The sequence below is a fragment of the Nelusetta ayraudi genome, unplaced genomic scaffold, assembly GCF_046127955.1.
Source record: "Nelusetta ayraudi isolate G7.1 ecotype Tasmania unplaced genomic scaffold, CSIRO-AGI_Nayr_v1 ptg000011l, whole genome shotgun sequence".
Classification (NCBI taxonomy): domain Eukaryota; kingdom Metazoa; phylum Chordata; class Actinopteri; order Tetraodontiformes; family Monacanthidae; genus Nelusetta; species Nelusetta ayraudi.
The window spans coordinates 3572126-3599714 of NW_027466061.1; the positions used below are offsets into that span (position 1 = coordinate 3572126).

Genomic DNA, 27589 nt, shown 5'->3' on the forward strand with positions numbered 1-27589 from the left:
GCCACACTGGGTTCTAAAATTTGACATAGGGGCCATAGGAGTGTTTTGGTCACCCACCTCATAGGAGAAAAAAATGTATCATGGGATAGGTAGAAAACGTGCTTCAATGTCATTTCAAAATGAATAACAGCAAAGTTGGAACAAAATATTTGTCTTCGAAGTCCCACTGTATTTAGCTCTTTATTGGTTCCTGCCAAAAGGGGGCGCTAAGACCGCATGCATATGTCGAGCAATAAAGTACTGCTGAATTAACAAAACAAAGATTGCCCTTAACCAGTAAAATTACCAGAATCCTCAACCCAGTAAATAATGAGCTTTAATGACAGCTGAAGTACAGCAAGTTGGTGTTGGGACACCGACCTGTTAGCAGTGAGGATGTATCACTTCTCAACTATTCAGCAAACTAGCATTTCCTGCTTCACTACTAATCTTTATGACGTGAGCTTTTGGTCAGGGTTCACTCTAATACCCTACGTGTCTTAAGGGAGGAATGAAAGACATTTTTCATTCATACTTTTTCACTTACTTTTATGAAACAAACATTTCATACATACAACCAAGCATGTGATGTGTATTGGCTTTCAATATGCAGAATATTGGACATATTGAGCTCGTTTTCTCCCACAACTGACAGTGAACGTAAGACTCAGACATTTCTTGACAAACAAGAAGCCTTTATTTTTTTTTTTATAAGTGGAAAACAAAACCACAGTTTCATTCATTATAATCCTGATTATGCACAATCAAGTATTTTAAGTGCACAATTTAAATCTAAGGTAATTAGGATAAGAATATAAGTTCAGAGGAGTTAATGATTGATTTCCTGTATACACGCAAGCCTTTAATAAAAACTTCAAAATTACCATGAGTCCTGTTACATGAGAAAGGATGAGCGGGTTGGAAGAGGTTAAAGGCCACACCCTTAGCAGGACATGAAGAGGGTTGAGTGAGAAAAAAAGATATTCTCCTTAACCCTCAATGACAGCAACCCAAAGTGAATATGGGTGCGAGCAAACCGTAGCAGGGCCCAGGTTGGGGTTTGGGGGTGGGGTCATGTTGGTCAAACAGGTCTGCAGTCTCCCCTGAGGTGGAATGGTCTCAGCGTTAGAGCACTTTTTTGAAAGCACAAGAAACAATCATCGGAATTCAAACTTGTATGGAGAGTCCTGCGAAAGGCTTTGCTGGAGAGAATGAAACATTCCTTTAAATCACATGTAAAATATTCTCTGGGATTTTTTTTCTCTCTCTCTAAGAAACCACCCTGAAGTGTGAGAGTGTGCACGAGAACACGACTGGTACATTATTAGTGTTTCAGGGTTGTGGTCGTGGACGTGGACGTGGATGTCTCACGTTCTTTGAAAGAGGAGGAATATAGGTTCTTTTTTCCTTTTTTTTGCGTCTGAATATACAATAATTAAATGCATTTTACAGTCGGACAGAAGAAGCTGGTCACACACATCAAAAAGGAAAAGGGCTCTACATTAATTCTTCTCACTACAGAGTGCAAATCAGATGCTTCACAACAGACCTTTTCTTTCAGCTATGAAGAAGACTCGGGCTCGTCCCCACAAGCCCTCCCGTTGTACACAAACCACTTCCCATTCAAATAAAATGGACAGAAGCAAAATTAACCTAGTCAATATGGAATGTGAGAAAAATCAAAGTTTGCGGTGAAATCTTATTTTCTGATAACAAACTGCAAATCATAAAACTGAGTCCTTCATGACAGTTTAAAAAGGGGAGGAGGGGGTAAAAAAAAAAAAAATGTTTGTCTGCACTCTCTCTGCCGCCCCCTGCAGGGGGCGGAGGGAGACAATCATGGTGTGGTGTCTGGTGAAGGACTGTGGGAGGAAGATGGATGGATGGTGTAGCTCCAGCCTGCAATGTGGAGAGAGCGGGGTCGGGGTCGGGGTCTTTACATGCCGTAGCCGAAGCCCGGCTGAGGTACCGGCTGACTGTATCCTGCAGGGGGCGCCTGGTAGCCATAGCCGTACGGCTGCTGAGGGGGCACGGGGACACTGGGGCCCGCTGTCAGCATCAGCTGGGGTGTGCCTGCAACGCAGAGAGCACAGGGAACCTCAGCCACGGCGACCACTTTGAACTAAAACTGCCCGGACGCACTTCCACACTTTTGGTTTTCATGCGACTCGCTGTTAAAAAAGACTTGTTTTTATCTCAAATCTAGCAAAGGAACTGACGAGTCGTTTTCTCAATCAACTGCTTCCTGTTCCTGCTCGACCGCACGCTGCTTCCTGCCAAAGTTGGAAGTCAGCGTGTGTGATTTCTCCCTTTCTCATCTTCTCTCCGGTAGTAAAAGCTGCAATCGGGGAGCGACGACGCACGGCAGGCTGTCAAGTCAACTTTGCATTTGGCTGATGCACCCTGAAACATTTCAATACTGTAGTCCTTGCAAAAATGTGTTGAACGCAATTTGGAAAGACATTTGACAGGGTTACTCGGCTCATTTGTCTTGCTTGTTGTTGCTGTTGTTTAAATCAGGACTTGCAGGATATTTCCATCTCTTCTTTCACAGTGCAATACTTCTCAACGGGAGTAGCAGACAATTACCGTAGACGATGGGTTGCGTCTCTGTTGCTTGCTCCTCCTCTTTCCTTACGGACTCTGAGGTTTCTAGTTTATCGACCTGCAGTGCAGAGACATGGTAGCCATTAAAAGGAGAAACACGCAATCTGCAAAACAAAATACTGATGATAGCGATAAGACCAAACCAAACTATTAGACACAGTAGCAATACACAGCTGTCCTGGATTGGAGCTACCGTAGTCCCAACACACAGCATTTTTCTGCACTTCTTATCGAGTGCGACGTCTTGAAAAATATCACATTCGTGCATTTATTTTACTCAAGTAAGCCTAAATAATTCTACCAAGTAATCCCATACAAGATGCTATTAAATAAAAAAATAAAAATAAAATAAAATAAATAACAGGTTAGAAAAAAGTCATTACTGTTTTTTTAGAGAAGCATCATCATCTGAGCATTCAACAATAAAGAATTCCCCATATCGCACTTTTGCATCTTGCACGAGTGCATTAACTGTCCAGTCCCGTCATGCTTGTGTGGTGAAAACTACTTGTCTCGTCTCTAAGTTCTACCCACACCTAATTATTCATTTCTTTTCCAATAAGCTGAAGCTTCATGGCAACACAAATTGGCCCATGCTGGATGTGTTCCACCGCCGGCAGTGAGCAACAGGCTGCAGCACTAATATGCACTGTGTGGAGGAGGGGTTGGTGGGAAAGGGAGGGGGGGAGGTAGTGCTGAGTCTCAGGCCGGCAACTGCTGACAATTCAGTGCGTTGTACGGGAAGCCAGGCACAAACAGCAGCCTGATGCAACGCCTCAATGCAAACATGCTTCTTTTGAAAATAACTTTGGAACCAGCTAATACATCACAACACAGCAATCTTTTAAAATCATACGGTTTCACATTGTGCAGTGTCATCGGTTGTGGAAAAAATAACTTGGAAGATATATGGAAAAAATATATATTAAAAAAATAAAGGTTGTATTTTAAGTGGGGTTTTTTTTTCAATTTCTATGGTTACAAATATTTTTCTACAACGGCTTGAGTGACTAAACACAGCGGCGGCTTGTGCGTCGTCTCCAACAAACCAACCAGAAGAAATCATTGACCGACTCCCTGCTGCTGAGTCACTTAACTCTCCAGCTTCAAGAACCGGCATAACTACTTTACATGTTCTTTATTTGAGGGGGCTTGGCTGAAACAATTCAAAGGCCTCTGAACGCAGCCTCTCCTATACATTCATCCTTTAACGCTGACATGACATGAGTGAGTTGTATTTCCTGCCTTGTTTCCAGTGCATTGGGGTCATGGTGATTCACTTTCTGCAGCATTCAGCTGAGCAACAACCCAACCCATCGGACTTGTTTGTTCCTGATGACTAAGCTTTATCAGAATAATGGTTCATTTCTCAAGACGCGGAAGATCAGGGCCGTGGTCAATTTGGGAAACGATTGCAGGAAGTACACGTTTAAAATCACTAAAACAAATCAGCGACGCCTGTGTTGGAAGTGAGCGTGTGTCTGAAACCATGCACACTCAAGGCCACAAGTCATTCGAGCCGAAAGAAATTAAAAACAGAGCGTTTAAGTTTTCACCTGTTGCTTAATTGCTTCAACCTGGAAGAGAAGAGGTGAAGCATAGAGAAACATGACGCTGAGAATTATGGGTATGTTTTTGACAATTTCCAACTGTCAAGTCAAAGGAAAACCCATCTACCCTCCCCTTGTATTTTGGGCATTTAAAGTGACTTGGCCAACACGCAGGATGCCTTTATTCTGTAATTTGTTGTCAAAATGTGTGTTTAGTGAAAGAGACAAAAATCTAAAGAAAACTCAAAGGATCAGAGAAGGAACATCCTGTCCTATAAGAATGTCCTCAGTTGTGGGTTGCTTTACGTAACTACAAACAGGCCGCATAACTGACAGACTTCCCCAGTGTCAGCAGCAGGTTCAGACCACTGAGCCTCGACACGGCGCCAGTGCTGCGTGGGATTAGGTCACAATTGGCCGGGACTCGACACGAGACAGGCGGACCCACCTTGCTGAGGTACTCCCTCATGACCTGAATGAAGTATGGCATTGAAAAGTCCATGATGTTGTGCCTCCAGGCGGTCTCCAGCACCACGTCTGGCCGTAGCAGGTCGTAGCAGGTGAACAGGCAGGCGGCGAAGCACTCCTTCTTGTTCTCCTGCAGGAACCAGGCCAGCAGCTCCTCCGCCAGCTCGATGTCCTTGGACTCCGACGCGTACTGCATGGCATCCTGCAGGGTGGCGAGACAAGACGCGTGAGGGCTCGGCCACAGTCGCTCTCAGCCAGCGTGCGAAATACCCGTCAATAATCAAAGGGGGGCGGGGGCGGGGGGGACTACGGACCTTGTAGAGCTTGTCCTTCTTGCACAGCTCCACACTCTGCTTCCAGCGGTTGTTGCCCTTGAAGAGGTAGGCAGCGATTCTCCTGAACTCAATCAGCTCGTGCTTCTCCAAGCGCTGGGCCAGCGAGATGTTGTCAAAGTTGTCGTAGGCATCTATTGATGACCTCAGAGCCTGTGACGACGGCGAGGTAACATTGTCAAGACTGACATTTATGAGACTGAAATAAAAATAAATACACATATAAATAAAAAGCGCTTCCATCTCACCTGATAGTCCTCCTCTGTGATGAAGAGGTTGTTAAGTGCCTCGTTGACGGATTTGTTGTTGTGGTTCTGTACTGAGCGAAGGTACGGTTTGACCAAGGGCAGCTGTTTCACCTGTGGACACACATTTTCAATCATTATGGCACAAATCTTAAACTGGAGTGTAGGCCAAACTGTTAGGAGGCCCTGTGATAAAAACTGAAAGTCTCATTTCAGTCTCCAACTCAGTGCGATGGAGATGTACCTTGCTGAAGAAGGTGACAGCGCGGGAGTGGTCCAGCCTGGGGGAAAGCACTATGAGCAAATCATTCAGTAACAAGGGCTTGAATTCCAGGTAGAACTGGATAGCTTTGTAGTACAGCTCCACGTTGGCCACCTGCAGAGGTTGCAAAAGAACAAAACAAAACAGACAATTACTAACGAGGCATTAAGACCAAGACTGAGATACAACACAATTACTTTTTCACGTTTTCATTTTGCAGCACTGTTCTGCCTTTAACTGTATGGACACAGCTGGTGATGATGAGAGAAGAATATTTCTAAAAGATCCAACCAATGTTTGGTTCCTCACCTTGGTGATGATGTCTTTGAACTGGCCCTCCTTCCAGGCGTCTGTGGGGTGGGTCATCATGGTGATGATGGCGTTGTCGAACTCCTCGTACTTGTCGTACAGGAAGACCAGCTCGGCCCAGAGGTGAGCCTGCTCCGCTGCTCTCAGGACCTTGGGGATGTTCACACGGGACCAGAAGAGCTCCAGGTGCTCGCGCATCTTCTGCGGCTTGAACTTGGAGTAAAGGATGGCCAGCTCGGTGAACATCCCCATGTGAGCGCGCTCCAGGCCCAGGGCGGCCTCCAGCATGGTGATCAGCTCCTCGAAGTAGCCGCGGTCCTGAGATTGAAAACCAAACCAAGACACATCAACTACAAAATACCACCCAAGATTCAAAGACCTTGTCACATGTCACGTTACATCGCAGTGAAAAGTTGATGTGGCAAAATCCGACATGATTGTGCATGCAAGGAATAAACAAAGTGTAAAAAAGAGAATTTAAAAAGTGGCAGTTAGATATAAGTTTTACAATAAGACAAGTTAAAAATCTTAAAAATTGCGGATTAGGGTAACTAAAGTGTTCTGCAGTACTATACAATATAATATAATTAGCTGCAAACAATGGAACGCAAACATGACACGATACCATTATAATATAATATAGAATCATAATAATATAAACAGAAGTAAACATCAGTAAAATCACCCCTCCAAACGTGCTCTTTGGCTTCCTACCTGGTAGTAGTTGATGAGCTCCTCCAGCTCGTCGGCGTGCACCACGATGTGGAGGCCGCACATCTGGGCCAGCCTGAACTCCTTGCCGTCCACACAGGCGAAGCAGACCTCCTTCCATGTGCGGGTGCTGTTGGCCTTGCGGGCTCCGTCCACGGCGGCCTGGTACTCACCGAGGTGCACCAGGGTCGACGCCAGGCGTCCAAAGTTGGAGACGTTGTTGTACAGCAGCTTGGCGGCCTCGTACATTTTCTCGTCGTAGCAGCGGTCGCCGACCTGCACGACGGACGTGACGGAACCGAGTCAATTGCAAGAAAGAAAAAAAAGAGGATGCGATTGGACCACACGGTTTGCCTCGTGAGTGTGTTTGGTGAATACCTGCTGGATGTGAGCGTTGTTGGGTCCGTTGATGAACTCCTCCAGCTCAGCCAGGCGATTTGTTTTGGCCAAAGCAAAGATGAGCTCCGTCTCCACGTACGACTCGCGGGCCTTCTTGCGAGCCATCTGGAGGAACTTGACCAGATCCTCCCAGTTTCCTGGAACATGACGGCAATATGATGGTAGTGTTAGTTTTCTAAAGGAACGCTGCCCCAACTAAAACTTTAAACCACAGTATGATGTGTGTCTCTGACTTGCATCAACAGACCTACAGTTTGCCAATGGGTAAGGATATAAAGTTCCTGGCTTCAATGACCGAGGGTAAAATAGGGGATGGAGTTTAAAGCATTAGGGCAGAAATGAGCAAACTACTGCTACGAACTTTTTCAGTGTTTAAAGACATATTTTCTGGTAACGCTTTTGTTCATTTTCAATTCCTCCATGACACTAAAGCACGTGCTTTCTACATAACCCATGATATATTCTTTCCTCCTATGAGTTGGGTCACCAAAACACTCCATCCATCTGCTCCCGCTCTGGCCCCTACGTCACATTTTAGAACCCATTGTGGCCCACCACTGAAAACGTTTGCCCAAGCCTGCATTAGTGCCTGCATTCACAATTGAAGTAAAGCAGCTTCTCACCACTGTGGTCAGCAGCCTGCACCACCTCCATGTACGCAGAGGGGTCGTCGGCTTTGATGTACGAGTCGATGGCCTCCTTCACCAGTTCCTTCTGGAGCTGAGCCTTGGCCAGCTGGCTCCACACGGCTGGGTCATTGCAGCGCTCGGCAAACTCGTAGGCACGATCCAGGTTGCCAATGTGCTCAATGAGCACCTACGTTCATAATGTGCAAAAATGTGGAGACTTAATTCTGGCTCGGTCAGTTAGTCTGAGAGGTAAGAGTGACACAGCTCCACAGTAAAAGCACTGACCTGCACTGCAGAGGTGTTGACGTCAAACTTCTTGAAAATGGCAAAGGCCTCCTCAAAGAGCTCATTGCTGATGGCGATGTTGGCGATGTCAGGAGCGTCGTAGTTGTCTAATCTGCCGATGTACTCCATCACACGTGTGCGGTCAGCTTTGATCGCCGTCAGGATCAGCAGGTTCTGCAGGTTTCTGGAAGAGAGAGGCACAAGATCAGGGTTTTTTTTCTTCTTCCTATTTTCAGTTTAAATATTCAACGAAAAATATCCAATCCAATATTCAGGTCAAATACCTGTGTTCACTGAAGACGGAGTTGTCCAACACAATCTTCTCCAGCAGCTCAATGAGCTCGTTGGGCAGGTCCGCAGTCATGAAGGCCTTGACCGTGACTGACACCTCCTCGGGGTCCTGGGTCTCTGACAGGGCTGTCTGCACCACCTGAGGGAAAAAACAATCATGCAACTGACATTTTAGCTTCACATAGAGAATCTCTCTGGACTAAAATCTCTTCAGAGTCCTGCTCTCCACAGCTGCATACAAGCTTTGTCTTACCGGAAACAAACAACATAAATTACTTATGTTCATGAAACAAGCAACGGCTAGAAACAATCTGAGTCTTGCTGCGTGCTGTTGCATCAGATCAAGAGTAGAGTGACTGCGTGTCGACTTTACCTGGTCAATGAGGGGCCTCCTGAAGGGATTGCTCTCCAGCAGCACGCTGGCCCACAGATCAGCGTCTTTGCGGCGGACCAGGTAGCGAGACAAGCTCTTGAAGAGGGAGTTCTCATTGCAGACCTGATGAGAAGGAAATTATAAATAAAATAACCGTCAACTTCCAGCGTGCTGATGTTTAAGCACATCGTGCACGTGACAAACGGCATCCTCACGTTGATCAGCTCCTGGTCACACTGTCCTCTCTCGTAGGCGACGCAGGCCAGGTGGGGGTCCCTCTTTTCACAGTACTTTCCGACCACGCGGCTGTCGTAGTACGGGTTCTCCCGCAGGAAGCGCTCGGGGTTGTTGTTGCTGTCGATGTAGATCTTGGCCAGGGCGTTGTGGGTGGCTGGCTCCTCGCAGCCTTCGTGAATGCGAGACTCCAGCCATGGCAGCAGCAGCTTCAGCCTGTCGGGGGAGGAGGAGAACAGAAGAATTAATATTTGTTTAATGACATCTTCATAACAGTGCGTATTTAAATGGGTAAAACCCTGAGCTCAAAGGGCAACGTGAAATAGCAAAGTGCTGTACCTGTTCCTCTTTTCCACCTCGGCGACCAGCTCGTCGGTGGAGAACTGGCCCCTCACCACCAGGATAAGACTCTTGATGACGTCCTCGGAGCAGTCCACGTCCAGCAGACCACCGACCACGACGGGCAGACGGCTGGGATTCACCTGGAACGCACGTCAATGACGAAGTGTCATCAGGTCGCTCACCTCTACAGGGCAACGGCGGAGTGCGGCGCGAGTCTCCGGCCTCCAGTGAGTCTCACCTTCTGCACGTAAATCTCAATGTACTTCTGCAGGTTGTTGCGGTACAGGTAGAGGACCAGGTCGTGGACAAAGTCAAAACGGTCGCAGACGATGATGAGCGGCAGCTGGTCAGTGAGTTTGGCTTCCTGTCCGGCACACACATTGATAAAAAGAAGAGACCGCATTTAATATGATGAAACTTTGGGGAACAAAAGAGACATGTTCAACTCTAATGCAATAAGACTGGGCTCTGACACTTCACAGTTGTCAGATACTGAAATTTGACTTGGAATTTTCCAATTCAACTACACATCTGATACAGTTATAAGTGGGGGAAGACAGCTATGTCACTACAACAAATGGATGTTACATTTACAGGTAACACAGGAAAAATATGACTCAAAAAATATGATGAACTACTTAGTGCCAGCAGGTTTACAGGTCACCACTAGGCAGCACTGCTTGCTAACAAGCTCTTAACCACAGTACTTTGCTGTACTCGCACACTGTAGCCACCCACACTTACACAGGAGTCTAAAACTGGGATTGCGCTCTTGGTCCATATCATCCAACGACATGCTAGACTGACTTTTACACCGTTATTACAAGATTATACACTCACACAACAGACACCTTTAATAACGGAACCCAACTTAAACACTCTACAAGAGCACACAACACCAAATCACGACTCAGACTATTCCATGTATATGAAGCTAGAACAGCGCCGTCTTCGCCGCTTTTTGTATGTGGGTTGTGGTGTATATGCATATACACCTGATACAAATCCCAGTTTCACAACTGTGCTGAAAGGTACGGGATTGGTTAGGATGGACTCAAGTAGGGAAGGGGGAAGTCCTAAATGATGAGGAAGGATCGATTTACCTGATACATGTCCTGATAATTCCAAAGACAAAAGAAGGGAAGCACAAAATATTTGACTACATTTAGGATTGTTCAACATTTTTAACCAGTGCAGGCAGATGAGCTGGGTTCTGCCCATATTGACAAAACTTCCAATCAACAGGGATGGTTCAAATGTCAGAATTAGAACAAAAGGAAAGCCTTGAGAAAAAGAAACCTGAAAAACCACAATGGTTTTACACAGTGTGTGAAAACTGATGAGGGAAACATGTTGTCCCCACCAACTATGATGACAAAGATTAATACCTTGAGAAAGTTCTTGACACGCTCAGGGTCGTAGCAATTGCTCTCTCGGCAAATCCTCTCCACCTCTTTGATCTGCCCTGTCTTGCAGGCAGCTTGGATGTACTTGAAGTGAACCTCGGGGTCCTGGCTGAAGTTCACAATGGAGCCCAGGAAGTAAAACAGACCTGAAAGACGCAAACAGTCTCGATTATAAATGAAGCACACCTGTATAAATGCTATATATGGATGCAGCCATACGCAGGGGTGTAATTGAACACCTTTGATGGGCAAAATCTTGACCTTAACGTAATTGTAGTGTTTTTATCCTGTGGTTCTGATTACAGTATTATTAAGACAAGATATATGATTACAGCTAATGTGCAAGAGCTCTTGTAATTTACTGTATATGTATATGTATATATATACATATACACACACACACACACACACACACACACACACACACACACACACACACACACACACACACACACACACACACACACACACACACACACACCATTTAGGGGAAGACATTCAAATTTCCCCATCAACCCCATTATTTCCAGGAATTTGTTTGGTTAAAAAAGACAAAAGCCTGCATGCAGTATAGCAAACAAAAATACAGACTTTCTGTATTGTCTGAATTGCAATTTAAACAAATAAATGCAAGATTTTACTAAAATATTCGGGATCTAACCTTCAAAGCTCTTAAAAGACTCAAAGAGCTCAGTCAGAGACTGCGTGGTGAGCTGTTCATGGTACTTGGATGCCACCTGGACACAGATCTGCAGGTTCTGGCGGATGTTGGCGGACAGCATAGCTCGGAGGCACTCGAGAGAGTCCTCCACCGACAGGGAGCCGAAGAAATTCACGAGCCACTGGAAGGGGGAACGGACACATTGTGAGTGAGACGAATACAACCGATTCACCAGACCAAAAAAAACACAGGATATCACAATGAAAGTGAAGCCTACCTCTGGATTGAGCAGGTGTGTGTGCACCACAGCACGCTTGATGTCATACAGGTCGGTGTAGTGCTCCAGAGCCCTCTGCAGCAATCCAGCCTTCTCACAGAGCTGAGCGATGTGTGCACGATCGTAGTTTGTGAACATCTGGTTGCCCAGGATAGCATCTGCAACCTGCAGCAAAACATGAAGCAATGTATACTTCACATCCCTCAAAAGTGCAATGCAGTTGTGCTATTTTACTTCCCCATAGGATTAAGGGTTTTTTTGTTTTGTTGTTTTTATATGTTCAAAAGATGTGTCTACCTGTGGAGCGTGCATGAGGTTCATCTCCAGCAGGCGGGTCTGCAGAGGTCCTTCTGATGGTCTGTTGTTCTTGAGAGCATCCAGGAGGAAGGAGGTGCACTGCTGGATCAGGTTGTACTCCATAAAAACATCCACGATCTAGACAAGTATATGATGTTCAGAATGTTACTGATGAAAGGGAAGAAGGTCATGTTTGCTAGAAACGCAAAAAACATTATTTTGGAGAAAAACAAACAAACCACAAAAACATATTTCACATTCTGTTCATCATTTTGCTACCATGCAACATGTAAATCTACCCTAAGTTTAAAACGCTAAGCACATTTTCACTACATTTCAGCATCTCAGAGACTAGAGGCAAGAAGACAACACGTCTTTAAGCTGCACTAAATCCACTTGCAATGGGTGGCTCAATAACACACTGCATCTTCCCAAGATTAAGAAAGGACTGTGATGCAATGTCCCCTTTTCCTCAAACTCTGGTTCCGTACAAGCTTAGTTAGCCCTTTAGGCAACGCAGAAAGGCTGTGTCAGCAGTTGACATCTGCCGTGCAGCGCGTCTGCACCGACAGGAAGCAAAAAAAGAAGTCCATTTCCTTTGTATTACAGGATAGCTGACGCTTACAGATGCTGCTGAATGTCTATGTGACTCAGCCAAACCATTTTTTTTTCCAATTTCAAGGGCAAGTCGAGGCAAACGCGCAGAAGAAGACTGCAGCAATCACCTCTTTGGTATATATTTGTTTTGCTCTTTTACTTTACTTTCATGCTGTTCCCTCAATGTTTTTACTACCTAAGCTATCAGAATCAGAAGTAACAAATGTGCTGTGCAGTGGAAATAAAAGTCCCTGTAAAACAAAACAGTGTAAAGTTGTACTGGATGAAGGATAAACACAAAATGGATTATTCAAGTAATCAAATTACTTATCAACTTATTGATAACAGAAAAATAGAAATAGAAAAGAACTCATTATTACCTGTGTAATGTCAGCCAGTGGCTCTTCATCCTGCACCAGCATCTGAGCAAACTGCAAGCCCTGCTCAGGGTTGATCCGCATCACATTTCGGAGCAGAAAGATCCAGTCTGGAGTGTAGCCGACCTGAAACCAGTGTGTTGTTAAAAGTTCATCCATGTCAAGATTACCTTTTCGGGCTGCGGTTTGAATCTGAATTCAAACACAAAGATTCATCTCTTTCAAATTTAAGTAGGAAATATTTAATTTTGTAAAAACAAATATGCATATGTAATACATTCAAAACAATTATTAAACAAGACAAACATTTTTTTTTTTCAAAGTGTTCCACATTACATTTTTTTTCAAGTGTAAATGTCATACACAGAAAACATACCTTTTTAGCATACAGTACGATCTTGGGGAACTGGCCAGTCTCCGCAAAGCACTGGATGACTTTGTTGGGAACGTTGGCTCTTAGGTAGACACTCAGTGCCAGGGTGGGATCCACTGCTTTCACCAGATCACCCAGTTCCTCTGAACACTCAAGCTGAAAGACAAAGCAAGTAACATAGGCACTGTAAGCAATAAACTCTACAATGCAAGGAGTGAAAACCACTTGGTAGCAGCAGAATAAATGAAAAAAACAAATAAAGCAGAACAAGCTACAGTCAAACTAGGCGACATGCGTCAATGCATGTTACTTTTCCCTGTTGTTTCCTGCAGGGAACCACCCAAATATAAGAGCCTTAAAGTTCCTCCATGCCTTAGGATAACAGGCAAGCTATATAAACAAACAGGCCACTCCGGAAGAACCTCCCCCTGGCAGCTGAGGCCGAGATGGAGATCTGCAGTACCTTGTCTTCCTTCAGCCACTTCTCCAGAAGCTGCTTCCGTCCTTGCTGGAGGACAGGCCTGCAAAGCTCCAAGGACTCAAACTTGTTGAGCTGGCCCTGGTCCAACAGGATGCCAAAGTACTGCAGCAAGGGGGACGTCTGGCCTGGCTGGTTTGGGACGCCCTGGAAGCGACGGATGGTGTCTGGGGTTCTCAAGATACCCTGAAAAGAAAGACGAGCCTCAAAGTGAGCACAACTTAATGTAATGATAAAAATGGATAATACATTTTAATAAATAACTATGAATGGACAGTAGCATGTGTGTTACATCATAAATACGGTAAAACTCGGGAAGGAAACTGTCACACAAGTCACCACAACTGGAGCAGGATGCTGCAACTGATCTCTGCTGATGAAGTATTAGCTTACTGTCTGCAAACAGCAGGGGGTTAACTCATCACTTGATAACATTACAATGGCTAATCAGATAACTAACACTGTTAACGTTCCTAATTGGTTTCCCATCTGACTCAAAATGATCAGTTTAGCTTTTAAGTAGTCAATTTGATTGCACCGCAGTCCTGGTTTCGATGCCGGGGTGCACAGTGCCAGTGGGTCATACAACGTGCGTCAAGCCAGCCTCAACTTGCCACAACTGTCGTGCAGAAAACTAGGCCACTTTTCAAGTTTTCATACGGCTTCTCTGCAGTGCCGTGGTTAACACAAACCAGCTTCCATGCATGGATCTACCCAGAATCTCACAGAGTCTGCGGAATTTGCTTACGCACACCCACTCTGGTTTGGAAATGTCAAAATTACCCAAAATGTGCAGCGCTTGCAGCCCTGTGAGCCCATTTCAGAGGAATATTAATTGAAATGCGAGTTGATTAAGTACCTTGGGTGCATTGGCAGCGACCTTGGCAGCCTCGGAGTAGTTGCCAGCAGCAAACAGGTTGTTGAACTTGCGTGCAAAGAGCTCTTCGCCGCCAGCGAGGTTGTTGCGGACAGCCAAGCGGAGAGCCAGGTCTGGATTCTGCAGCACGTTGGTGATGTAGGGAATGATGTTTTCCTCTTCTACGCAGACTGACAGCACCTGTGTTCCAAGCAAAATAACATTATTTAAAAAGAGAAATAAAATATGCTGTGGGTCAGACTCGCAAACACGACAATTGAGAGTGACTAACAGATTATTTCCATCATAATTAAAGAAACCTTACCATTAAATGAGGAAAGAATACTTTTTGAGTCATTTTAGAAAAAAGCATTTACCTAATAAAGAACATTTTTCTGTTAGGAGGAATTACAAAAATGAAAATTGTTTTATATTTCCCAACAAAGAATAGCGCTGCTCACACAAACACTTCTTTGCTCCTACCAAAGCAGCAGCATCAAAGACCCAAATTTTAGCCTCGAGCACCAGAGTGAGGAAGCTTGGCTGAATGTAAAAAAGGGCATTAAAGTCCATTTATTCCTGCCTGGTAATGGGATGTGGCTGCTGAATGCTAATGTATTATCAGTGGGTCAGTGTTACGCATGGCTTTTGTGAACAGTCTGGCATCTGACAGACAGAAAGGGGAGAGAGAGCTGGACTAAGGAGGGGGTGGGGTATCTCCAGAGAAAGGCAGCCAATGCAGGCCACTCGACAAACGAGCCCAGAGGGTCACTGGCCCAGCTTTTAACACGGGTCACTAGAAGCCATTCTCCCTGTCACTAAAGCAGTGCTCACTATCATTTGAATGAACTAATTGGAAGTAAATAAAGTGAGGAAAAGCAGAATAAATCAAGTTAGTGAAGATACGGCGTTCTGAACTTGACTCAAGTCAACTGTCATTGCAAACCAAAAACACCACATTATTTTTATTATAGCGTAAATGTCAATTTGTCAAATAAAACTATGGGCAGCATGAGCCCGTTAAGATTTCATTAAGAACAAAGAAAGAAGCCATGCTAGATATTGTCAGACAGACTGACACAACTACAGGACTGAGCCAGTAACATAGATAAGGCTTGTGACTGGCTGAGAGGGCGGGCACAAGTGTATCCAGGGCACCAGGCTGTGCCTCCCACTTCACATCACGTGCTGGAGGAACGGTCGACCCTTTCCCCACCTCCTCCCTCACCTTTACCCTCCTCTGTTCCTCTGATGTGTGGCCAGCGGCTGTGTGCCGCTGCAGCTTTTACACACCGCCTGTCGCCGTCAGGCCAACTTCTATGAACACACAAAGTCCTATTCTGGTTCGCAGCCGCAGGAGACAAATCGATGGTCTGACTTGTGGGTTCATGTCTAAATCAGTGGCTTCCAATGAAGAGCACGAAGAAAAGAAAGGGGACGGTGACTGGAATAGCAGGCACAGTAAAAATAGTTTAAAAAGAAAATGAAATTAGAGTAAAAAAAAAAGGTGCAGGCGGCTGTTTTTCACAATTTTAATTGTGCAGAACCACCACGATGACTAAGAGTTCCCTTGTTGATTCACAAGCTGAACATTTTTTCAATTTAAGAGAAATTTTAGCACTGAGCTTTTTCTAGCAATGTGTTTTTTGTTTGTTTTTCAATCAGTCCAGTAAAGAGTCTTAGCTTATTGGCAGGTCAGAACCAGGCTGATTTTCTCACCACTGATAAGCTACAGCACAAATCTTTGGTAAACCAATAATTACTTCTGTGGTGTTGTTTCACAAACTCCACACACAAGGATCCCAAGATTGTTTTTTTTAATTTTTTTTTTAAAGCACGACTGTGGGAAATGAATTTAGTTCGACCCTTCACCAATTGTTCTGTAAACATATGTGAAAACAACACCATTGTTTCATTGAACATCAGCAACCCTGATTGTTTTCCTTCATACGACATCTTGTGTTGTCCAGTGACAGCAGCAGCTCTCTAAAGAAAAACTAGACACCATGCCATGGTTTATGTAGTATCTGCTTCCCAATACAGTTATTGACAGTATTGATCCTGTGGTCACAGCAGTATTAAACAGTCCCCTCAACTGGAGGAACGATCTGGGTGGAATAGCAGCCTCTCTTTTTAACGACCGCATCCTTTTGCGTGCTTGTGTGCATGTGATGCATGTACACACGCGCGTGCGTCGCACCATGAGATCAGTCCCTGCCAGAGATCAGCTTTCCTCCCTGCACTCAATTATTCATGCCGTGCGTGGCCTGGCTGAAAAATTATTCATCAGCAGGCCGGATCTGGTTCTCCTCTCTGGCTCAGCTTTGCAAAAGACGTCGAGACACAACAGTGTTCCCTCTAACTGTGTGAAACACTAGACCTTGGATTATTCATAATGCCTCCAGACAAAGTCTAAGATTGCCCTCATGATGATAGACAAACAAGAGGCTGTTGTTATCATTACCTGTTCAACATACAACCTTAAAGTTTGTTTCTTTGCGTGAACTGTCCTTTTTCTTGTGATGGCTGATATAAGAAAATAATACATTTGAAAGCAAAATTGCCTTTTGGCAGTTTTGTAAAGTGTCCTGACATGCGAGGAAACAGTTTAATGTTACCAAAAGTACGCAGTTATGGTGAATGCCGGTTGAAAATCCTACCTGTCCTTTCCTGTTGACACCGATGATGCCTGACGTGGCCTCGTGTGGAGCGGTGACAAAGATGGTCTCGCCACTGATGCGGTTCATGTAAATGCAGGTGCCTGTCTCCAGGTCGTACAGGTGGATGTAGCCGTACTTGGTGATCAGGAAAACCACGTTGTTCTTAGCGCTTATCTGTGAAAATGAATGAATAAATGAATGAATGAATGAATGAACACTCATAATAAAAGATAAAAAAGGTGCATTTACAAAATAAGAGTGTCGACCCATTTTTGAGAGGCACAAAAAGGAACAGAACAGAAGAGTACTGAGCAGTGGGCATCTTCATTAACTTGACCTATTAAAAAACTTCAGAAAAGGCTTACAAATAAAGAACACAGTGGTAAAAAGCCATCAATGCCGCTGGATGATATACAGACTTCATGTAGAGACACACAGCACTGAGTCTCTGTGGGAACGTGTCAGTCTTATAAAGGCCTTAATGCATTTTGTAGCATTTCATCTCTTTGAAAATGGGACAGCTAGAAGAGAGCGAGTGGAGCTCAGGTCTCACCTGCATGGCTACAGGGAAGTCGTTCTGGGCCTCTGGGGGAAAGAACACATCTACTGCTTTCTTTGGGAAAGGTTGGTTGCCAGTTGGTGGAGTTCCCACTTCGATGATGTGCAACTGCGGAGGGGGGCCAAAAAAAACAAAAAAACAGTTGAGATACACACCAACAAAGAGTGTTTCTTACAATTGACTACAGAAGTCAGCCAGTCACCTTCCCTCCAGCCTGGCCTCTGACAGCGAAGCAGAACAGGGTCGACTCCTCTGTGTTGCCATCGATTTTGAACTGGGCAAAGCTGGCTGCATGGCCTTCAATGGGCTGGGAAACCTTCCTGTCGACAGAGTACAGCTGCATGGCTCCCACCACCCGGTTTTGCTGAAAAGGGCAACAAAACATACAACGCAACACATGAAGAATGCAGATACAAGCTAGCATTGCGTCGCAACGCGGATATCACATCACCTGGGCGGAGATGCCAATTAGCAGGAGCCACTTCTGCTTGGCATCAGTGCGATAGTTGATGATTTGGCAGCCTGCCAGGCTGGAGTGTCGGTCAAAGACTTTCACAGGCTGTGAGTCGCCCTCCATGCTCCAGTGGTACACAGCGGTGTCAGTCACAAGTGCAACGGTGTTCAGGGAGATCCACTTCCAGAACGTCACGTCGTCCGTCATGGTGTGCGCCTTCATCTTGCTCTTCATTTCAATGTTAAAGATCTGAAGAGTTTTGGCGGCTGGAGGAGACGGCAGGCCGGAGGAGGGAGAAAGTGTTAACATTTCTAGCACAGCAGCCGGTCTTTAGAAACACTGACAGGAGCAGAAACACCAGATTCCAACGGAAACTTGAATTTTCAGGAATTGGCAGTCATGGCACAGTGATCATCAAGCAACAGAACCATGACTGATAGAAAAGGGGAGCCAGACATGCTGCGGTCAAAAGTGAACTCATAACTGAAGTGTAGTGGGACAACTGTGATAGGATGGGAATTACGTTTGTCTTCAGCAAGCTCTTTGAAGCCTGTATATTCATTGTTGTTCAATTAAACCTAACAAAACCTAACCCTAAGGTCAAGAATAAACTGGAGCTCAAATATTTGTTCAAAGTATTTTTAAATTTACGTTATGTGCTTATGCTCTTTAAAACGGACACCTCTTTGTACTCAATTATACTGACTATAAGTCTGTCACAATATAAGACCCTTCTTCAGAGTAGACACGGAAAAAAGGTGGAAATAAGGCACAGAAAAAATTCATAAAGAGGAAAATACCCATATTTTAGTTAAAAGATGATTAGCAGAAATTTACCAATGCACAGAGGCGAATTACAGAAGAAAGTCTTGGTAAATAAGAAGCAGGCAAGGGTTTTCACCATGATTATGTTAATTGTAATCACTTTTCATTAAAAATGTTGGGATCTTATTACAGATCAGACACAACAAGTTTATTCACTCACCTGTCACAAATATTAATTAGTTGGTGTTAATTTAGTGAGCTTAAGCTTTATTAATAAGCTGTGTGACATTCTTATTGTGCTTATCATGATTCAATATTTATTAAAAAAAAAATAAAGTAAGGTATATGAAAAAAACTACTAAGAATAATCAAAGCCCATAGTAATCAGAGTACCATCACCAATGTGGTGCATGGACCACAAATAGCAGCAACCGAATTTCAAAAACCAAGCAGATGTTATTCATTGAGTCGTGTTAACGTGTCAGACTAGTTGGTGCATTTTACATTTTGCACTTGTCCTTCAGTCACGGCTACATGAAAGAGTTACTCTCTACCTTCTCACAACAAGGTTGGCAAAGGAGCATTACGAAGGTAAACTACAGAGGAGAGGATGGTGGAGAAAGGAGGTGGGTGGGGGTGGGGGGTCAATACACCGACTCTACACCTCACAGGAGGCTGAGAAAGGAGTCCGCACAACTTTTCTGGATATGGAACTCTGCATACAATTACAGCCTTGTTTGTACATGACTTTTCCAGTGTAATCGGACAATACACTAGGACCATGGGATGATTTGCAAGGACGTCAACATGTTGCAAATGTTCAGGTCACAATTATTGCTATAATTTATTCAGGTGTGGCGTAATAAAGCACTGATGCAGCTGCCTGAATAATAAGCCCTAAGTGCTGCTCTCTGTGGGATGACTGCCTATTAGGACCTGGTTAATTCAGGTTATCAGGCTGAAGTAAGCGACTTCCTCTAGCAAACAGTGTTTGGTTGTGAAGGCCAAGGGGTTGTCAGAACTTCAACAACAGATTCGGACCGATAACTTTTTTTCTTTATCAGCATGGAACAAAACATGAATTTTGAATGAGAGTGAATTAAAATGAAATCAGTTTTTACTCATGGTATAAAACAAGTCAAACAGATTCTAAATCACTTGAATACGTAATAATGATGAAATGGCAGCAAGCTTAAGGCTGCGGAAGCTAAATCCTGTTTACTTTAAGACACCAAATGTCCCAGACGTAAATGCAGGTCTAAAAGTTTGGATGGGATGAATCAATGGTTAAAGCGAAAACGCCAATCACTTACATAGACCTGGCTTACAATGAAACATGAAGCTCTGACTGTTGCTATCAGCACAGGCTCACGTGTTTGTCTACTAAACACAACAGCACTGACTGGGAAATGATTTTATGTTCATAAAACAGGATTTTACTTCCACAGCAAAGTAGTTAAAATTCAACTCACCGTCTGCAAATACATAAGAAAGCAGTAAAACAAAAAAAAGAACATAGAAAAGACAAAAACAAAAACAACAACAAAAAGTCAAAACAATCATGGATGCTGTAGGACAGAAATAATTAAAAATATGCTACATTTGAATATCTACAGAACAAATGTTAAGAAAAACAAATGCACACTGAGCCGTAAGAACTAGCTGGACATGTATGGACATAAACCAATGCAAATAAGTTCAATTAATACATATTTTAAAAATCTTAAAAAATAACACGCATATATGGAGAGAAAAAAAACTGAATGTTGCAAGTCTATCACGGAAGGTTAAAGTACACCGACGTCCTATATTTGCCTTGTGAAGTTTCCTGGATAGTTTCTACAGTGTCTGCAGAGTGAAGCCGGGAGGGGAAACACGGCCGCTGTGACGCCAGCCAGCTGCCTTACCTTTCAGGGCTATGACCTTGCTGGCAGGGTTCATGATGGCGCTGTCGGCAGAGATGGGCCTGCGGATGGGCGTGTTGGGGTCTGCCATGTCGATGATCACCACCTGAGTCTGCTCGCCCACCTTCTCACGGATGCAGATGAACTTGTCCGACTCCATGGTCAAGGTGCTGAAGCCAATGTTGGCCGGATTGATGCCCAAGTTTTGGAGCTGAGAGACAAAAGAGAGAAGGTCGAAAGCCCGTTGGCCGATGCTTCTGCAAATGGCATTTAGCGTCATGTTACGGCACACTGGCATCGGACTCTCATCTCTGGTGGGAAAATGAAAAGGAGGTTTCGAGAGTTTGTGTCAAAGAAAGGGTGAAACTAACAGGTGTTTGTCAAACACGGGTCGGATAATAGTATTGTGTACAGTAATTATATGAAGAGTCAACATAATAAAGGGTCATAGATTGACTGAGTGAGCAGTTGGAGAAGAGATTTTAGCTGTGAATTGCCTAATGCCATTTTCTTCCCGAGCGTGGGCCAAAGGGGAACCACTACCGTGTTGCACAACACAAACGTTTCAGTCAGACTAGCAGCTCATCAAGATCAAGATTTGCGTCTTACATTTGACGACTAATTCGCTACTTGCAACAGAAACAATCCAACAATGTAATGCAAATGCCTAAGTTGGTGTCAAATGGTCATTTAGATGCCAGCGTTCGGCCCCAAAACTCTTGACCAGAGCATGTCTGTCTATGAAGCCACTGTAATACAGTCAAATAAGACAGCCCGGCATGCCAGGAACAAATGACTGGGTTTCAGTGCAAAATGCTTTGCAGATGTAAAACCAGCGAGTTCTGCAGCAAGCCCAAGTCACTGCTAAGGCTGAAAACACAACATCCTGCCTGCTTCACCTCCTGATGGCAGAGCGTCAAGACTCCGGTACAAGTAGAGGCCGTGCATCTTGGTGAAAAGTCCACAACAAAATGGCAACACCAACCAATGTGTTGTAGCAGAGGGGTGCAAGGTCAGTGTATCAAGGAGGAAGAGCAAGAACATATTCACAGGCTGACAGGATTATCTATTTAAAATTCATTTCAAACTTAAAACAGTCAAAGTCTGTGAAGGTACAGCTCAAAACAGGTGAAAATGACAACTAATTGTGTGCGAACAGAACAGAAGAGTCAAAGTTACATTTTCATTGCCCGAGTGTTCTTCCTTGGAACACATTTCACTGTTTTACGCATCACACGGAATGATTGAAGCACCAACAAATCAATACTTGCTTTGCGACACCCTGCCACTCTGCTCACATGGGCTGCCGGGCGAGCGCAGCGGTGAGGCGTCCATGTTCATGTCGAGGCTCGACGGTTTTATCGTCGCGCCTCGACATGAGCTCGAAAATTGGCTGGCCAGTCCTTTCTTATCACCAAAGCCAAGCTGTAGTTTCAGGAACCCCCCGACAAAGAGGGAGCACCTTTTATCAATGAGAGGCCACGCCCCTCGCCAGACGGCCACACCGACATTCTTTCACAAGTGCGTAAACCTGCTCCTTGCCCAAATACACCATAATGAATGAGCAATACAAAAAACAGAGCTATGGCCGTCCTCCAGGGGCAGGTTGCAGTTTGCTTATTTTCAAAAGCGTGTCACTGTATTTTTTCTAACTACAGGGGGTGACATCATGCGGTGACATTATTACTGCTTTCAAGCCTCTGATAGTGGTCAATGACAGGAAGGGACGCCTGTACAACAGATGCAATATTCATTCAAATCTCAGACAGCAAGGCAGCTCTCACAAAAACACCACACTTTAAACACAAAACACAGCTCTTCTTGAAGAAACAGGTTGTGTTTCCTCTGAATCCTCTCTCTAATCTGTGTAACCCAGACAAAGGTGTGTCTGCAAATTCATCAGCAGAGCAGGGTTGCCCGCTGCTGTTATGCAACCCCCCCCCCCACACACACACCACCACCACCACCACCAGTGTACTACGTCTCTCATCTACTTCCTATTTTGAGAGGCCTTTTACTACATAGTTAGAGAGGCCTTGAAAGACAGGACAGGGAGACAGTGCTTGACATGGTGCATCTCTGTCAGCATTGGAACATACGAACATACAGGGAGATGTTGCCCTGCCAGACATTTGGACCAAAAGGCACCACAGTTGGATCTGTCGGACCCGTTTGCTGTGGAAAGCAAACCAGGCTACCGCTACTGTGACCTCAGGAGAAGAGAATCTGGGTGAAAGCAGGTCAAACCAGCTGAAGAAATGTGGGAAAATTATTTTGTGGGGTTTGTTTTGGAATGTGTTGCTACCTTTAACTGTTGGCATAAACTTCAAAGATACAATGCAATACAATATTTTTTCTTTCTTTTTTTTTACAAAAAAATTAAGAAGGAATTTTAAGAAGACCAACAGTCGGACTGGAAGATAATGATAAAAAAATGAGTCAAAATGATTTCAAATGACACTGAAATCATGTTCATGCACCAATTTGAAAAAAATAAAAATACACTTATGAAATCATGAACACAATGGCATGACAGACATTGGATGCCAGCTATGCTAATGACTTTAAATGTAAGCTTAAAGGTTGACGTGTCAGTCAGACAGATTTCCTGTCCAATCACCAGCAGAACTGAACTCATTCTCAAGACCTCACAAGAGTCTCATCTGTTGATTTAACCTGCGTTCACTCGCCTCGCGGAAAACAGTCTGGCTCAGCATAAAAAGCACTTTTGTGTGTCCTACACATGTGAAGTTCAAGGAAAGACAGGGAAGGATGTGCAGTGTAATGTGCTGAGGCTTGCAGCGCTTTGCTGGAGAGCTCCACAACAGGAAACTAGGGAGCCATTGTCTACAAGGACTGAAACAACAGGCCTGCCCAGTTAGTCCTCCTCCGTGATCATGTGACAATGACGGAGACATGTGACCAATAATAGATAAGAGACAGGGGAGGGGTGGATTTTTTCTTCAGGAAGGAATGCCTGCGGTTCTGGATCCCATCCATCTCTGCTCCCGGGCCACTTCTGCTGAGGCCGTTATGGGACTGCAGTTTCCTTCGCAGCCAAAACTACTGGCAGTATCCCTGAATGCGTGCAGCGCAGCAGAATGTCAAGTGTTCAGCGAATCCATATCCTCAGCCTGTCATGAGATATCAGCTGATAGTAACCAACATAGATCAAAGTGCAACCTGCAGGCCTCGTAAGCTAAAGGGCGATCCCTGACCTTCCAACCAGTCACGCTGCAGTTACAAGCACGTTCGAGCATTCACTTGCGTTACTCCACTGAACTTTACTCAAAGCCATATGTGATTTATCTAGTCAGAGTCAGCGCAGTCAGACTTAATCCCATCTTCAACCTCCCCCCAACTGACAGCGTCAATCCGCGAGCATCCTGTTGCATTTCATACGTAACCGCATCTACTGTAATGCTATTAACTGCCAGCGGCTTCAAATACTTAATTGTTACCTTAACAATTACTTATTTTCACAACACAGGCTTGTGTGATGTATGACTGCTCATAGGGCTTCAGTAACGGCATGTTGTGAAAGCCATTCCGTCTACGGTGTGTAAATGCTTACAAAACTTTGTATAGAAACACGTCATTACTAACAGAGGGCAAAAGGTGAGCTGAATAATCACACATTCACATCATTTATATGATGATTTATGCTCTACAAAATATCAACAGTGCTTGCAAGTTGGCACCAGAAATCACAATAATGTTTATTTGAAAAATGATGTTTGATAGAATACAGAAGGATTATTTTTTACATTCTGTAGGAAATTCAGGAAATTACACCTTGACAGCAGAGCACAAGAACTCTCTGGCAAAGCTAACCTGTGTGATTTTTTTTATTTTATTTTATTTGTCACCACTGCAATATAAGTTCTATGGTTCTGAAGTCTAATCTTCACTACACAAATGGATGACAGATGAAAATGCAAGCTTTGCAAGTTGACAGGAAGACAGAACAGCAAACTGCAAAGTCGGGGGTGGGGGGGCAGAGTCAGTCAAAGTATGGACGAGGGTAAATTCCTTTACAAAGGCTTCAGTGCGAGCTCCGTTGACATGGAGAAGGTCTACACACCATTTATATGCAAACGCTCAGCAAGACCACGAGGTGGCAGGGGTGCCACCTACACAACCACAGCTCCACTACTGCTGTGCTTATCGTAGAAGATACCGGACTTTAAATTAAAATTCTAATGATTTTCTATGTTTTTCTAAACTCTCAGAAAGTAAACTGACCGTTTAAACAATTGGTTCTTATTTTACTATTGAATAAATGCCAATAATGGATGAATTAACAGAGAAATGATCTAACATCTGGACAGGGTGACACTGCTCTTCACCATGAGACGACAACTTGCTGTTGCAAAAGGGAGGAGAAAAAGCGAGTAAAGCCGCATGTATGAGCTAAAACAACAGTGTGAAGGTATTATATTAGCGTGGCATGATATTGCTAAAATCAATATCACGGCGACGCGACACTGTGATCCCAGGTAAGTGAATTCACTTTCCTTTTGTGGTAAGAGATAAGCTGCAGCGAGCCAAAACACACCAAGGGATTTCCACGCGTGGACAAACAAGGCCGCAAAGATTTGGCACAATCTGCTCAAGCGATATAAGCAGTGGAACACGCATGAAATAGCATATGCGGGTCATGCATTAGTGATATGTACTGAGAAGGAGCCCTTGGGAGATTAGCCCATGCCTTTGTGAAGGCCCAGAGACACAAATAACAGATAAACCATATTTGAAGAAGAGTCTGGCAGTGGATACATCCAAGGATTTACCATAAGTGGCAGAAGCAGACAAACTACCAGTTATTGAATTTATATATGAGAGATGTATGTGGAAGAGATGTCCAGCAGATGATATCACAAGCAGCATGCGTAAGGAAGTCTTTTCCTTAGGTGCAAATTAATGACTGGTTTCACTGTATAGTGCAGTGTGCACAGGAATTCCTCAATGTCCCTTCAGCTTCTTAGTCCCACTCCTGCACGACAAAGGCTCAACAAAACATTCCTGCTGCCTTTGGCAACATACAATTTTTTGTGAAGGCCCACAGCACCCATACAACAAATCAAAATTCAATACTCAATTAAATGCATAGTTCTAATGCAATTATAAGAGAACAAAAAGCATTTTAACAGACATTTTAAAGCTGTACATGCAAACCACAAAACTATTTTCAACAATACAACACAATACCATATGTCTATCGAGACAACAGGGGGAAAGGAAAGGCTTTAGCAGCAGGAAACCATGTGACCCGAGCTCAAACACCTCTCAGTTGAATCTTCGGTGAACAAGACACGTTTTAGGCACTTGAAAGTCTGACCTCTGCTCTCTGTCCTGTACTACAACTATATATTCTTACTGTAATATTAATAATAATATACCATTTGTATATTTACAAAAGACTAGAAAACAAAATCAGAAATCAGTCTCCCTGTAGAGCGTTGTCGTGTTTCTCATCTGAAGCTTGACAAGAACGTCAAGTCAAAATCATTGATCTATTGCTCAACCTGCTGTTCCTCAACCTGACCAACAGGCAGATTCAGCGGGTATCAGTTCTGTTGTGGTCATTTAAAACAATGAGTAGGGACGGCCGAGAGTGTAAGGTGCTGCATCGTAGAAAGCACCTGTTAGCCTCTACGGTGAAGAACATGTCACGCTGTCACAAAATGAGACATCATTCATAACGGTAACTGGATAGCTGTCAGACATGCCCTTTCATCACGTGACCATTTCTACAACCAGCCAGCGTGACATCCTCCTGAGGTCGGCCAGTAATTATCATTATCAAAATTGTATGTTTTAATCGCGAAACACAGGAGTTACATGACGACATTTGTTATATTCGAGAGTTAATAAAGTCGTTATTCTCTGCAATGGTAAGTAAATGATTCCAAATAGCGCCAGGTAAACGAGTATGACTTCATCTAATATTTATGACCTACATCGCATTATGGGTGACAGACTGTAGCGTCATAATCTTAGCTGTGAAACTCCGCTAAAAACCAAACACTTTGTCGAAGACAGACTTTCTTGTCAGTGACACATTAATAGTCCTAAAACTCACTCATGACGCCAGGTAATTGCTATAATCCTTCTGCATCCGTCATGCATGTTATCAACACTGGTGGCTAATCAAGAGTTAGCAACAGAGCTAGATGCTAACTAAGATAAACGTCATCCACCCAGTCAAGCTAGTTAGCATAGCTTCAGAAAGCTAACTTAGCCGGTTAGCAGTCATTCACTTGAAAATGTCTCTGGGAGCACGAAGTATCCGATGGTGATTTGAACCAACAGACAAACTTTACCAACACAATAATAATTCATTCATCCACGTACCTGCAGGTGCTCCTGAAAGCGAATCGGCAGGATCTGAGCCATGGCGGTTCCTCTCTCACTTTCCTCCGGTTTCTTCTAATGCTAACAAACTACTGCTATTCTCAGATCCTAGCCGGGCTGCCAGGGAGCCACTAGTCTAAGGTTACACTGGAATTATTCAAAAATGTGTTGTTGAGTGTCCTGCCGGCCTGTTGTTATTTGCGTAATTCGTCGTTCGCTGTTACTTGACGGCTTCCCCTGGCCAACGACTAACTGCCACTACACCGACTCCCCGGACCTGCAATGGCGGTGGAGGTTGGTCAGCAGAGAAAACATCCCGGAAATGGAAGTGCACTGAACAGGGCGGAGGAATACGCACTTACCACTTTTTTTTCTTTTTTTTTTTTAAATAAAGTATACGTTTACGATATTCACCGCAATATAACGGATAGTTTATGATGTGTGGATTTCGCTGAAACGTTCCAGAGCAATAGCACAACGGTTAAACATAGTCAAATCATATAAAGTAACAAAGAAGGGGTACTACTTTTCTTTCTTTTCGCCCTTTGATTT

General features: G+C 44.1%; 1 protein-coding gene across 1 annotated transcript; it reads right to left on the reverse strand.

The window, feature by feature from the left end:
- Positions 1–653: 653 nt before the first annotated feature.
- Positions 654–27351, reverse strand: cltca (clathrin, heavy chain a (Hc)). The gene is made up of 30 exons (XM_076020088.1): positions 27038–27351; positions 20684–20891; positions 18009–18277; positions 17760–17921; positions 17552–17665; positions 16999–17172; positions 14342–14539; positions 13468–13668; positions 13008–13160; positions 12635–12757; positions 11658–11795; positions 11361–11525; positions 11084–11264; positions 10405–10568; positions 9255–9380; positions 9014–9156; positions 8656–8890; positions 8441–8563; positions 8061–8206; positions 7777–7960; positions 7486–7678; positions 6842–6999; positions 6467–6739; positions 5753–6070; positions 5426–5557; positions 5185–5295; positions 4919–5089; positions 4585–4806; positions 2569–2644; positions 654–2052 (listed from the first exon to the last, which is right to left on the reverse strand). The coding sequence occupies exons 1-30, from the start codon at positions 27077–27079 to the stop codon at positions 1916–1918; spliced, it is 5040 nt and encodes a 1679-aa protein (XP_075876203.1). The 5' UTR covers positions 27080–27351; the 3' UTR covers positions 654–1915.
- Between the last annotated feature and the right edge of the window lie 238 nt (positions 27352–27589).

Coding starts and splice junctions, on each gene's coding strand:
- cltca (XM_076020088.1), bottom strand. CDS start 27,079: ATGGCTCAGATCCTGCCGATTCGCTTTCAGGAGCACCTGCAG. Junction 13,161..13,467: donor AGTGGCTGAAGGAAGACAAG/GTACTGCAGATC, acceptor TTTGTCTTTCAG/CTTGAGTGTTCAGAGGAACT. Junction 9,157..9,254: donor TTGAGATTTACGTGCAGAAG/GTGAGACTCACT, acceptor CGTGCGTTCCAG/GTGAATCCCAGCCGTCTGCC.